Below are 13,469 nucleotides of genomic sequence, written 5' to 3'. Positions count from 1 at the left end.
GCAGATATTTGCTCTCTTAACTGTGATCATTCAAACTATGGGTGTGGTTTAGTTTCAAAATAAGCCATTAGCATGAAGATCAACTTAAATAAAGAACTACAAGAAGCCAAACAGTGCTCACCTGCTCATTCTTCAGGAAAGGTACCTGGACAAAAGGCTGGAAACTGGAAGTCCCTGTCCCAGACCGACACTAGATTCACACTAGCTACTGGTCAGGGAAGGACAGGTTACCAAGAAGCTATCATTTTTTTCCTGAAAACTGTGTAATATGAGTCCTGCAATGCACCTCCCATATGCACGTTGTATTCCTGTACTTATAGAAACTGGTAGCAGGAGCCCTGCTACAGTCAACTTCTTAACTAAATTTGAATTCACCCCTAGACGGCCCACCCATCACAGTAACTTTTCACACTAGACTGAAACAACTTATTGCACGCAATCTTTAAAGATAAAGAATCTTGAAAGCTTTGCTTCAAGGGAAGCTGAGGTACAAATCCTGTGTGAAACAAAGGCAGGATGGAGCGCAGTTATCTCAGGATCCACTGTAACCATCGGGCTTATGGTTAACCCACAGACTTCAGCCAAGAGACCAGCAAATAAGTACATCAGAAAGCAGTCACGAATGATTCATGTTTTTATTTGGAAAATCAAAAATAAAATCTAAAACCTGTTGTTTAACAGGGATGGCAGTGTTTCCGTGAGGTGTGTGAAAGGCGTATCACAATTATCGTTACAATACAGTCCTTAAAAACTGTAAGATATTTTACAGAATAGGATTAATAAAGCCACACCTTGCACTTACGGTAAGGCCATTACAGTAACCAGTGTACTTTAATCTTAAGCCAGGGAGACCTCTCTAGGGTTTTGCCGTTGTATAAAACACTCAATGGACTTCTGCACAGAGCTGAGTGGAGCAACGCTTCCTGTTCCTCTCCATGCCCTGGCTGAAAGTGACTGAAAGAACAATGGTTATGCTGCCAGAGAGGGTTTTCACGGCTGTGACAAGGAAATGTTTCATGACATCATGCAAAGTTCAGCTCTATGCAACTTTCAATAGAACAGAGGGACTGCTGTCATAGTAATTTCTGATTACTCTTTTATATAAATAAACTCTTTTATTCTTTTATAACTTTTTACTCTTTTAACTCTTTTATTCTTTTATTACAATATTCTTGGAAAAAAAAACACATTAGCTAATTAAAGTGGCCCAGCTACAGTAAGTGATACTTTCTTCTCAGAGAACACTTAGTAAGCTAAGCAAACAGAAAATAAAGCAAAGAGAAAGAAGGAAAGAGTTGGTGGAAAGAGACAGCCAGGCCCTGAGATCTCCAGGGATCATTTATTTTGCTTTCCTTAAATTGCAAGGAACACAAAAAGTATGTATATAAAAAAAAAAAAAAAAAAAGAAAGAAAGAAAAAGTTCATACATTAAAAAGCTGGGGCAGTAGACATTTAGGCACAAAAAGGAAAGGGGGGGAGGGGTACAGAAATAAAGTCCAGTCTGGAAGTATAAGCCTGTACAAGACTGTGATCAGTACCTGGACATGACAGTTGTCCGACAGGAAACTAACAGAAGTAAGTCACAGTTACAAATCAAAATAAGGTTGAAATACAAACAATTCTGCAAATGACAGCAGCAAAAAGTAGAAAAATTAAGTCACAATATAATCAAAAAATGATTTTCCATACAGATTAATAATCTTAACAGCAATTCTTGAATTACTGGTGCAAGAACTGACAGCTGACTGAGGTTGTCAAAGTGATGCCAGGTACAAAACTCAATCTCGTTAACTCACACAAACCGCTACCCTCATACCGCATGTGGTTTCTGTGCATAACACTGCTCCGGGGAAAGGCTGATAACACTCCTACAGTTTAAAAGTAGGGAACGAGCATCAGGAACAGCAAATTGAAGCCAGAGAAGTAAACTCTGCCTGTGCCCTGAGCAAGCATCCCACTGGGAACAGAGATGAATCAGGATTTCAGCCCAGCAACTGCTCCCATGGCAGTCCTGAAAACGGACATGAAGGCTTGCAGCGCCTCAGGCTTTGCCTCACTCTGCTTCACTGAAACCTGCATCTCCGAATCTTCTGTCTCAAGCAATAGCTCTGTTAGGAAGAGACAACCAGTGTCATCCTGAGCGCTGAAATAAGCTTTCCACGGCTGGACACCAGCTTTGCTCATAGCAATAGTATGGATGTGGACAACATGAAAAGCAGTCTGTATGGTATCTGGATGAACAGTTCTGCCCCACGGCAGAGAGTGTTGGCAGCTAATGTCCAGGCTCAGCCAGGTCTTCTCAAACTGTTCTGCAGTCAGGTAAACATCAGGAATTAAGGTCAGGTTGCCTGTATCAGGATGAACCTCGAGGACTTCTTGATTCCCTTCAGAAATCAGAGACTCTGAAATGAAACCAAAAACATGTGAGATGCAGCATATATTGTGCTACTTACAGTTTCCCAAAGAACCTCTCAGGAGGCCATCAGAAGAAGAAGGTTGGAATTATGGCACCTTCTGCAGCGTCGGGACACCCCCCCGGGCAGCCTGCTCTAAGGAACCTGCTTTGGCGGGGGGATGGACCCGATGATCATTCAAGGTCCCTTCCAACCCCTACAATTCTGTGATTCTGTGATCTCCCTAGGCTAATGAGGTTGTGATCAGCCAGACACTGTACAAGATATTCAGAACACTAAACAGCACTCTCAAAGCACTGTGATAATTTTCACGAGAAATCCATGTATGAGGGAAATTGAAACCCAGACGTGGGTGAGGCTGGTTACCTGTGCCTCTGTTCCCAGAGTCGGTAAAAGGAGAAAAAGCGTAGCAGGATTCCACTGGCTGTTGAGCAGTGACAAGCGCCCAACGTGCTCTGCCATAAACAGGTACAAGAGTATTAAACTCAGAAACCCACGTATTCACTGGTTGTTCAGTTTGGTCTTCCAGGAGCCCCAAGGAGGGGTCAGACTTAGGGCTGCACAGGACCCGCTTCACTTCTTCCACACCGGACTGTAAGAGGCGATAGTAGAACAATCCACGGTCTCGTACTGCCATATCCTTCTCCTCCTCTGGGAATTGGATGAACGTAGTTTTAGGAGAGACAATTCTAGCATTCGGATTTCTCCAGAGTAACCCTTCATTACTAAACACAGATTCCCAGGGACAGAGCAGAAAACTGTTACACTCACCAACCAGGGACACGTAGCAGCCCCTTGCATAAAGCCACCTTACCTTGCCACCCTCAGTGGTCTCCTCACAGCCAGGATGCCATCACTGCATCCATGCTCTGAGGACACAGCAAAGCCAGGTCCTAAAAAGCCTGTACTACCACTGTAATGAAACACAATGCTGAAAATGGAAACCCACCTATGCAGTGATAGAGCAGTCTCCCTAGCATGTCCTGACATTCAGCAGGACGAGATAGGAAGAGTCGCACCAGTGCTGTCAGAAGCTCCATCTTTACTGCTGGAAACACCTCTGATTTCACGTTCTCCACAAAGTCCTCTAAAACATAGGGGGCGTTTGGTACTTTCTCACCATGTGCCCCCAGGAGCCAGATCAGTGCTTGCTTGCCCTGAAGGAACCACAGAAAGCACATACTATGCTTACCAGGACAGCAGTGCTGTTTACCAGAAAGTCAGCAGTGACATGGAATCAACTGACACGAGCACAAATCTTCTGAAGCTTTCTGATCCTCGTAATGCCAATCATAAGCCACACGAAACTCAAGGAGTTAGATTCCACCCATCCTCAACAGCTGCTAGCCCAAGGCATAAAGCCACCTTACCTCACTGTCCTGGATGGTGTCCTCACAGCTAGGCAGCGCCTGACACACTGCATCCGTGCACTGGGGACACAGCCAAACCAGGTCCCGAAAAGCCTGAACTACCGCTGCAATGAAACAAAACTCTCAGCATTCCCCAAGAATTACAAAACCATTAGGCAAAATAAATAAAATAAGATAAATAAAAAATGTATAAAACAGTCAAAAGACTGCAAAGTCTGAGCTAAAGAGTGCATTTCTCAGGACTGTTTTGAAACACCCTTCTTCAAAATCCCATGACATTGCTCTTGTCAGTGCAAAGTTAAACGAAGTCTAAAACAAAGTACTGAAACTTCAGATTGTTCCTCTGGCTGCCGGAAAGTAATCTCTCTTCTGGACATTCCCTGGGCTTTAAAAAGAGACTGACTCATGATGTCTCAGACATACAATGTTACAACAACAAATTGAAACTAACACCAATTCAAAACGTGTTTTGTGAACTTTAGGTCAATACTTTAAATGCTCTTGCACACTTACAAACTACAGCAACTACTAAGACCTAATTCAACAGACGACTTCAGGCATGCAACTTTGAAAGCAGAAAGCAAGAGCATTAAGATAAGGGGGGCAGAAATAGCACAGATATGAAGTTAGATTTGACAGCAGCAGAAGACAGAAGTCTGGGTAAAGCTGAATCAGACAGCAGAAGAGAAATCACAAAAGTTTAAAAGACACAGGCCAAGGATCCCCATTAGAAAGAATTCAAGATTAGAACTATTGACCAGCTAGGTCTTCACAAATAGCCACTAAAATGCCTCTGCTGAGTCCCTCAGTCCTTGGAGCCAACAGATGGCAGACAGAAGGGAGCCCGCATATCTTACCAGACCATCAATACAGCTATAACCATTTCCCAAGGAAGTGAAAAAAACATACCCGCACCCCACCAGGGAGACTTCCACCTGAAGATCCCAATTAAATTAAATGCCATATGCCTTCTAAAGACTCAAATTTTGGAATCACAAGCCCCAACAAGGCCATTTCCTTAAAGCATAAGCCATGTAAAAAAAACCTGCAGATGATTACCTGAGGTGATATGCTCCTGCTGAAACCCCAAGAGCTCTGTCAGAATCCCCATGCACTGTTCAGTGTACGTCCTAGCAATATTGCCTGCAGAGACACCAAAGAGCATAGAAGGCAACCAGTAAATCAGAGTGAAATAGGAAACGTGAGCCCAACTATTCATCACAAACTCATCTGAAAGAACTTATCCCTTTTCTATTTTGACGATACTTTCTGGAAGTGTAGTAAGATGAGCGCATATACCTAACATAAGGGATACATTCCTTTTTTGAAGAAAAAGGTTCCTTTTACCTCAGAAGAAGTCTGAACTTTTCTTAAACGTAACACGAGAAAAGCCTTTTAGCATCCCAGGCTTTCTCCTGAGGAACGCCATAAAACTTCTGTATTTTAAAGCTTGCAAAACCAAAACTAAACTGCCCCAAATCACCTCAACTCTGCCTCCATCACAACTCAAACAAGCCGGTATTATAGCAGCTCTACAGTTTCCATAAGACTCAACATTATAACACTCATTAATGGGATGAAAGGATTTCATTCAGTCCAGAGTTCATTTCTTTAGAGCTTCTCATAAGAGAGCAGACATCTGAAAAAGACTCAAAGACATTATACTCAGCCAGAAACAGTTCAATACCAGGACTTCTGAGAAAATCAACACCATCGTGGTTTAGAAACACCCATGAAACACTCCTGGGAAGGGTGATTTACTTAGGGCTTCAGAACAGATTAGCTATTCGGCATTTGCCTGGATATACTTCAGCAGAGAAAGGCGCACCTTAAAGATCTAGGGCTGCAGCTGCTTCTGAGGCAAGGCAGAGCTCTTACCTATAGCAGAGATCGCCCCCTGGGCAAGCTCTTCAGATATATCAGTGCAATACCCTTTCAGCTCCTCCAGCACTTGTAGCACATTTTCATCATTCACCAGCTCGCACAACACTTCCATCTTCTGGCATTTGATGTAGTGCGGTTCTGAATATGAGCAGAAGAACTTTTGTAGTGGCTGCTAAAATGACCAGGGAGGCTACTGAGGATCTGGCGCACGTGACACAGTGCAGTGAAGCAGAGCTCCCTGCTCTCCGAAGTGCAGGCAGACAGCAGTGGTCCCTTTACTCTCACCAAAACATCTGCCTGCACATGTGGGTACTCCCTGGCTAGGACCAGGAAAAGCTTGGTGGCTGCCATCACGACGCTGGGGCTGCTGCTTTTAAGATATCCATCTAGTAAATTCAGAATGTCGAAAAGCTCCTCCTCAGAGCGGGGTCTGTAACGCAGCAGGAAGGCAAGCACCTCACTTTGCCCCCACTGATCTAGGTCGGCCATCCTGCCAAGAAAACAAACACAGTTTGCAGGAGTCAAGAAGTGCACGAAGATCCGTGCTGTGCAGAGTAGTGGCTGTAGCCTGCCAGTTGCTTGCATGCTCCATTCTAGATCAAATGCTGTATTTCAGAAGTAGACACCACAATTTTATCTCAAGACAATTGACCAATTTCTGATGCAGGCTTAAATTTGTACCAACTGCGCACTTTTGCTTGTGCTCTCAGCCAGAGAAACAAAGACAAGATCCCTGGACACAGCAATTATCTTGCTTTTGCTGTATCATATAGAATTATTTGCCAAAAAAAATATATATATATATCACTTCTTCAAGCAATAGATATCTAATGAATTAGACATCTTTCAGTTTGTTGGAAAAGATACACCAGAACACCCACGTCACAAATGTATTGCGTATGCTATCACGATTAAAAAAGATAAAACAATCACGTTAGCTTGCAATTCCTAACAAACCAGAAGCAAAGACTCCCTGGAAAAGCAGGGCATCTCAGATGTCTCTTAAGACCTTAGCACAAAACCTTTTTTAGGACAGGCAGCTCTGTCCTGGATCGCCTCTCCAGGTCTGACAGGGGCCCCGGGACACCCGCTCCGCCGGCGGACAAACGCCGGGCACCAGAGCGAGGCCCCCAGCACCGCGGCACGGCCGGGAACCAACCTGTTGAGGAGGTGATGGGCGATGGGTTTGTTGATGACGACTCCCCCCTCCTTCCGCAGGATCTCTTCCAGAGCCCTGAGGCAGTTCACCACGACGATGGGGTCCTGGTCTCGCAGCAGGCTGTACAGCTCGTTCACCAGGGCGCCGTCTGCAACCAGACCCAAAGGCTGCCCCCCGCCCCGACCCCGCGGGCACAGCGCCGTGTCCCGGCCGCCCCGTCCCCCCCCCCCCCCGGGACCCCACTCACCCACTTCGGCGTCGCCCTGCAGCTCGTGCACCTTGGCGCAGCCCAGCACCGCCGCCCGCCTCACGTAGGAGGCCGGGTCGCGCAGCCCGCTCAGCAGCGGCTGCCGCACGTACTCCTGAGCGCCGGGCACCCTGCGGGGACGGGGCGTCAGGGCCGGGGGTACAGGGGGGGTGTGTGGGGTGTGGGGGGGGTGCCGCGGGGGCGCGCACCTGAGGCTGCAGAGGCTGCGCAGCGCCAGGCCGCGCACGGCGGGGCTGGGGTCGGCGCAGTCCGTGCGCAGCGTGTTGACGGCCAGCAGCGCCAGGCGCGGCAGGCGCGGGGCGTGTGCGCGCACGTAGAGGTGCACCAGCTTCTTCTGCACCACGTCGGCCGCCGCGCCCGCCTTCACCATCTCGGCGAACAGCCCCGACACGTCCGCGCCCTGCGTCATGAGCCTGCGGCGGGCACGGGCACGGGGACGGGGACGGGGACGGGGACAGGGACAGGGACGGGGCCGTCAGCCGCCGGCCGCCCCCCGCCGGAGCCCCCCACCCCGCCCCCGGCCGCCCCGCACCGGACGACGCGCAGGACGGCGGCGCGGTACCGCAGCGGGTCCGCCTGCACGTGCGGGTTGCCCAGCGCCCGGCGCAGGTCGCGCAGCGCCTCCTCGCCGCCCAGGTACGGCATGGCCGGGACGGGACGGGCCGGGACGGGACGGGCCGGGCAGGGCAACGCCACCCCTCACCGGCACCGGAACGGGCACCGCGCACGCGCCGCCCCCGCCCCGCCCCGTCCGCGCCTGCGCGGCGCCGCCCCCGGCACTCGGCGGGAAGCGGCGGGAGGCGGCGGCGCCATGGGCGGCAGGGTGCTGCCCGGCACCCCCATCGCCGTGGACTTCTGGAGCGTGCGGCGGGCGGGCGGCGCGCGGCTCTTCTTCCTGTCGCACATGCACGCGGACCACACGGCCGGGCTGTCCAGCACCTGGCGCCGGCCGCTCTACTGCTCGCCGCTCACCGCCCGCCTGCTGCACCACCGCCTGCAGGTAGGTGCGCGGGGCCCGGCCCCGCTGCGGCCCGGCCCGGCCCGGCCCGGCCCCGTCACGGCCCCGTCACGGCTCCGCCCGCCCGCAGGTGCCGCGGTGCTGGATCCGGCCGCTGGAGGTGGGGCAGAGCCACGCGCTGGGCGAGGAGGTGACGGTGACGCTGCTGGACGCCAACCACTGCCCCGGCGCCGTCATGTTCCTCTTCGAGGGCGCTTTTGGCACCATCCTCTACACAGGTACGGGCCGGGCCCCCGCGGCCTCGCCACGCCTGCCGCGCCCTCACACCCCGCTCCCGCAGGGGATTTCCGCTACGCCGGCGCCATGCAGGGTGAGCCAGTGCTGAGGGGCCGCCGCATCGACCGCCTGTACCTGGACACCACGCACTGCCGCCCGTGCCAGCCCCTGCCCTCGCGGAGCTGCGCCGCCCGCCAGGCCGCCCGCCTCATCCGCGCGCACCCGTCCCACCGCGTGGTGGTCGGTGAGTGCCGCCTCGAGCACGCGCCGTCCCTCGCCACCCCGGCACGCGGCTCACGGTTTTCTCCCTCGCAGGTGTGTACAGCCTGGGGAAGGAGGCGCTGCTGGTGGAGCTGGCGGTGGAGTTCGGCACCTGGGTCGTGGTGAGCCCCTCGCGCCTGGAGGAGATGCGGCTGCTGGAGATGCCCAACGTGTTCACCGCCGAGGAGGGGGCCGGCTGGATCCGCGCGGTGGACGTCGCCGAGATCCGCCGGGACACCCTCGTCAGCTGGAACACGACGCATCCTACCATTGCTATCCTCCCCACCGGCAGGCCCGTGAAGATCACCCACCCCAACATCTTCCCCATCCCGTACTCAGATCACTCGTCCTTTTCAGAGTTGTGCGAGTTTGTGAAGTGGTTGAAACCCTGCTCGGTCATCCCACTTGTTAGGGACGACATGTGCCAGGCATACTTTCAGAAATACCTAAGTTCTGACCACCAGGCACTTCCTGGCCTCAAAATCCCAAAGCCTGTGCAAGAGTCTTTGCAGCAGCAAAGCAAAACAAAGACACAGAGGACTGTGTGCCAGCAAGCTCTTTTCAAGAGACACTCTGTGTCCCAAGGAGTTGTCTATGAGTCCCCAGAAAAACATACTGAGGAGCCTGATGGGCCGAGGGGCATTAAGGTTCCTCAGCAGAACTTCTGTGCGTCAGCTTTCTGCTCCAAAGAAGGTTGTACTGGTTGTCACGTGTCCAAGGAAAAAGGGAAGGAAGAACAGAATGGAGAACAGTCAGGAGTAGCAATAGCAGCTGGCGCTGTTAGACAGTCGCCTGTTGCTGATGAGCACGTTCCAAGTGGGTTTGCAGAGTTGTATTTACTCGTTCCTTTAAATGTCTTAAAGCAGAATTCCTCACAGAAATTTGACAGGGTGGTAGAAGGTTTTCTTAGGAGGGGAGAAGCATCCTGAAAATTGCATGGTGCCTGCCAGGTCAAATGTAGCTGATAGCAGTGATTCTAACTTAATGCTGCATCCCATTTGTTGTGTTCACATTTCCCATCATGAGAGAGGAGCTCAGCTATGGGGCTTTACTGTCTTTACCTCTTACTAGAGGAGAAAGAAAACTAGCAATAGTTGTAGATTTTTTTTTGCTTATTTATTTTTATGTCTTTGTCTACATCTGTTGGGTACCCATGCTGTCTATGGGCAGCGTGGTCCCACTACATCTGTGCCTTTTACCTGCTTTTTGCGGTGGTTTACATGTGGCAAAAGATTTTGCCAGGCTGATACAAGTTGAGCAGCAGAGGGCGTGAGCTGCCTGCACTTTAAGTAATGGGTTTGTGTGTGATGAGAGAAGCAAGAAGGGGGGAAATCTAACAGTCCTGGAGATTCCTCTTTTCTGCGTACCTGTAATACCTCATTGACAATGAGCAATTCAAGGTGCATTACAAATATTATTTATTAGGGTACATTTTAAAAATTGGTGCTTAAAGAAATGTAGAAAATAAAATAAAATAAAATACATTTTGTAGAAAAATGTAGAAAAATAAAAATAATTTAAAGTGTCTTAAAGTCTGTTAATCGCTGTAATACCTCCAGCCAGCACTGCTTTTGCATCCTGCCAACTGCAGCTGGATGCAGTTCTGCTCTTCTGAAAGCACCACTTTCATATTAATTGTAAATAGCTTTTTCAGGTCACTGGCTGGCAAAAATAGGATTTGTGTGAATTCCTCTGCTCTGGACTTTCTGGAATGGATTGCTGTATCCTCTACAACCTCTGCACTCGAGCCTGCAAGCCTGAATTCTTCCTCTTGACAGCATAGCACTTCTGGTAACTGTTAGCATTCTGCTAGACCTGTTGCTTTCCCCGTCCGCTGCTTGTTCTTATCAGGCAATGCGATAGAAGATAACGAACCATCTGCTTACTGGTGTAAAACGTTAAGTCCTAGCAGCATTGTTTGGAAGGAATACTGTGGCTGAACAGCAAAATTGTCTCTGTTAGCTTAGAGACCGGGCACTGCAGCACTCAGGTCAACTGCAGGGAGCTGTAGTCTGAAGACACTGGTTATCTTTGCAGAACTGCACTAGCAACAGATTACAAACTGGCTCGCTGTGGGGTTTTGACAGCAACAGTGAAGTGGAACTGGTCACTAGGTGCTTTACTGGGAGTAACAAACTAATTTGTTATTCAGCTTTTCCAAACTGTCTCATTGCTTTCAACACAATGTTTCAAATGATTTCAAGACGATCGGAGCGTCTTCTGAATGTAGTGTCCTGTGAGGTCTTCCCAAGGCCAGTCAGCTAGATGGTTGAATTTCCTGAATCAAATCAGATGTTAAAAAAAAAAAAAAAAAAAAAAAAAAAAAGTTTGCTTTTTAAGAAAGCTAGGGCTTGTGAAAGGCAAAGATGCCTGTAGATGCAGCAGCCACACCTGTCTAAAAACAAGGCTGTCATGAACAGTAATCCTGATGACTGCCAGAGTGGGTATGTTTGCAAAGCTACTTGACAAACTCGAGTCCTAACTCCTAACCCTGTGCCTTCCCAGGCGCTGTGACCTGATCACTAAATACAAGCAGTGCCTTTCGGTGGGGCTGCCTATTGCTCTGCCTGCCAGCCCCCGGATGGGATATTGGAAATGATGGAGCAGAGTTCTGTGTTTTACCATAGAAATATACTTCAAAAGCGGTAGCAAGGGCAGCTCAAACTTCTTGTGGTCTGTGCTTCCTGTTTCTTGGAGGCTTCTCTGTGGATTATTTGCCAGTCAAAATTAAACTGCAGAGCCCCAGCAGGTCAGCACGAGTTGAGGCACCTGCATCTTTTGTAACATCTGAGACTGACGGGGAATTAATTGCCTTATGTTTGAGGTTGTTGCTGTTGCTGGCTGCCTTGGAGACACAGGCTGTACTTTTGTGCTGTTGAAATGTAAGTAACTCGCTTGACAGGCAGGCGAGGGAAACACTGCCTGCACTCCCATATTCCACATCCCGCTCCCAGCGTGCAGCTTCTCCATTGCTCAGAACGAATACTTGCGTTCTGAGTCACTGCTCCATTTAGGTATGTTGCAAATGACCTCTGAGATCTCATGTGTTTTGCTGCTCGTGTTGCGTGGCATCCAGCCTTTCCTCTTTTTTATCAACCCTAAATAAAGCAGACAGCCTCCAGGTGAACCTCTGAGCAAAATGGAGTTGTCAATGTTAATCCTTTGCAGAGGCAACTGGTCATTAGAACACACAAACAAGTGAAAATTGCAAAGACTTCAGAGGCTGGGGATCCGCTCCCCATGTCTGAGCACTTAGTTAAAACTACGGAAGAAATGCTGGTTTCTGTTACTAGAGCATAAATGGTAACTGCTGCCGCTTCAGAAAGAAATTATCCAACTTGTATAGAACCTAGTACTAAAGTCTCTGCAGATTTAAAAGGCAATCGAAGCAGGAGAGACTTTACCAACAGTCAGCATGTTGGAGATGCACAGCGTTTAAAATGCGTGAGGCATTTTAGTGTGCCAGACATATTTCCTCCTTTTAATCTTAGGTGTTGAAATACTTTTTTTGTGTGTATCGTCCTAAAATCCTGGAAAACCAAACACGGCCTAGTGGGAAAAACTGGTACTAGCAATGCATAACTCTAAGGTTTCTGAGAATCATTCAGCTTTCCCTGAAGTCTGTTAGTATCTAGCTGTCCTCTAGGTTTTGTTGTCTTTCATGCTTGCTTCCAAAATTTTCTTCTCTTCCTACCAGCAACCTAGCTCACATGGGAAGTGTTAGTGCAGCCAAGAGCCGGAGCGTCTGTCGTGCTGGTTCCAGCTCAGCTGCACAGAACTATGCCAACACTGCTACCAGAGGTGTGTTTTGCTCGCAGCAGTGACAAGGAGAAGCTGTAGCCAACTATTAGCTTGGCTATGGCATATCTGGGGCTGCGCGCTACAGTCATCCCTGCAGGAAAACTAAAATAGCATTCAGACCAAAGCCCTCCCAAATCTATATGCACAGAACGCGCTGGAGCTGTTTATCTCTGTCCAACAGTTGAGAACCAAACCCCAGTGGGATGAAACAACTCACCCAAGGCTTTACCGAGCCTACAGAGGAGCTAGGAACAGAGCTGAGTTCCCTTTGGCAAGTTTTCAAAAGTGTTTTAACAAGCTGTGATCAAACACTGGTGTGTCATGAGGGCAGGGCAGCCTTATGGTTCTGGGAGCAGGGCTGCCCGGCCGAGCTCCTTCCACGCAGTTGCCTGTGGAATTCCAAGTGCTGCACTGAAACAGGTGGTTTGGTTCTGACTTTCCTGTAACCAAGTAGAAAACCCCCTGAAGGTGTACCCTGCCTGTGCTATGGAGAGGAGGGAATGGACCCTGTTGGTTTAGGTTGCTGCCAAGCAACGCAAGTAAAACGTACTTTGTGTTCCATGGCAAACAAGCATGTAATGCAGGCTGGTAGGGAACACCCTAAAGCACTCTTCTCAGTGGTGTTTCTAACTCTGCTCCCCATAGTACAAGGCTAAAACACTTAGGGCAACTGCTACGCTGTGGACTTGCTTTGCATTTTTGCAGCACAGGTTCTCATTGCTATTTTTCTAGATAAAAAGAATTGTGTAACAGGGAGATCTTCACCAAGAAAACTAATTCAGAGAGCTTACAGAATTTCTTACACGGTATATTGTAGTGTTGGGCTCATGTCAAGCTAACTTGAAGCCTAAAATCTCTAGCTTTTTCTTTTTTGGACCCTTCTGAAAGAATAATAGAACGTGTAGAAAAGGCAAAGTCATTCTAATCGTCTGAGGTCCGTTCATATGAGCTGCTGTCTGCAGACGGGTATTTGATGTGCATTCACAATTCCTTCTGCTAAAATTTTGGTCTTTTGCTGAAGTTTCTCCAGTTTCCCTACCGTCACGTTGCACTTGGCCAAGTGCCTGCCTCAGCACAA

The 13,469-nt window shown here is 49.1% G+C and overlaps 2 protein-coding genes across 2 annotated transcripts; one reads left to right on the top strand and one right to left on the bottom strand.

The window, feature by feature from the left end:
* Positions 1 to 1,425: 1,425 nt before the first annotated feature.
* On the bottom strand, positions 1,426 to 7,773 carry AP4B1 (adaptor related protein complex 4 subunit beta 1). The gene is given in 11 exon segments (XM_032203360.1): positions 1,426 to 2,402; positions 2,781 to 3,065; positions 3,364 to 3,571; positions 3,785 to 3,888; positions 4,844 to 4,927; positions 5,663 to 5,830; positions 5,833 to 6,158; positions 6,828 to 6,975; positions 7,075 to 7,205; positions 7,284 to 7,508; positions 7,628 to 7,773. Coding segments are annotated over 11 exon segments (2,220 nt in total). The 5' UTR covers positions 7,741 to 7,773; the 3' UTR covers positions 1,426 to 1,974.
* A 118-nt stretch (positions 7,774 to 7,891) lies between these two features.
* On the top strand, positions 7,892 to 10,030 carry DCLRE1B (DNA cross-link repair 1B). The gene is made up of 4 exons (XM_032203361.1): positions 7,892 to 8,095; positions 8,184 to 8,331; positions 8,394 to 8,573; positions 8,645 to 10,030. The coding sequence occupies exons 1-4, from the start codon at positions 7,907 to 7,909 to the stop codon at positions 9,517 to 9,519; spliced, it is 1,392 nt and encodes a 463-aa protein (XP_032059252.1). The 5' UTR covers positions 7,892 to 7,906; the 3' UTR covers positions 9,520 to 10,030.
* Positions 10,031 to 13,469: the final 3,439 nt, after the last annotated feature.

This window comes from Aythya fuligula, chromosome 25, assembly GCF_009819795.1.
Source record: "Aythya fuligula isolate bAytFul2 chromosome 25, bAytFul2.pri, whole genome shotgun sequence".
NCBI classification, from domain to species: domain Eukaryota; kingdom Metazoa; phylum Chordata; class Aves; order Anseriformes; family Anatidae; genus Aythya; species Aythya fuligula.
Note: the sequence above shows the minus strand (reverse complement) of the source record. Positions and strands in the feature narration are given on the sequence as shown.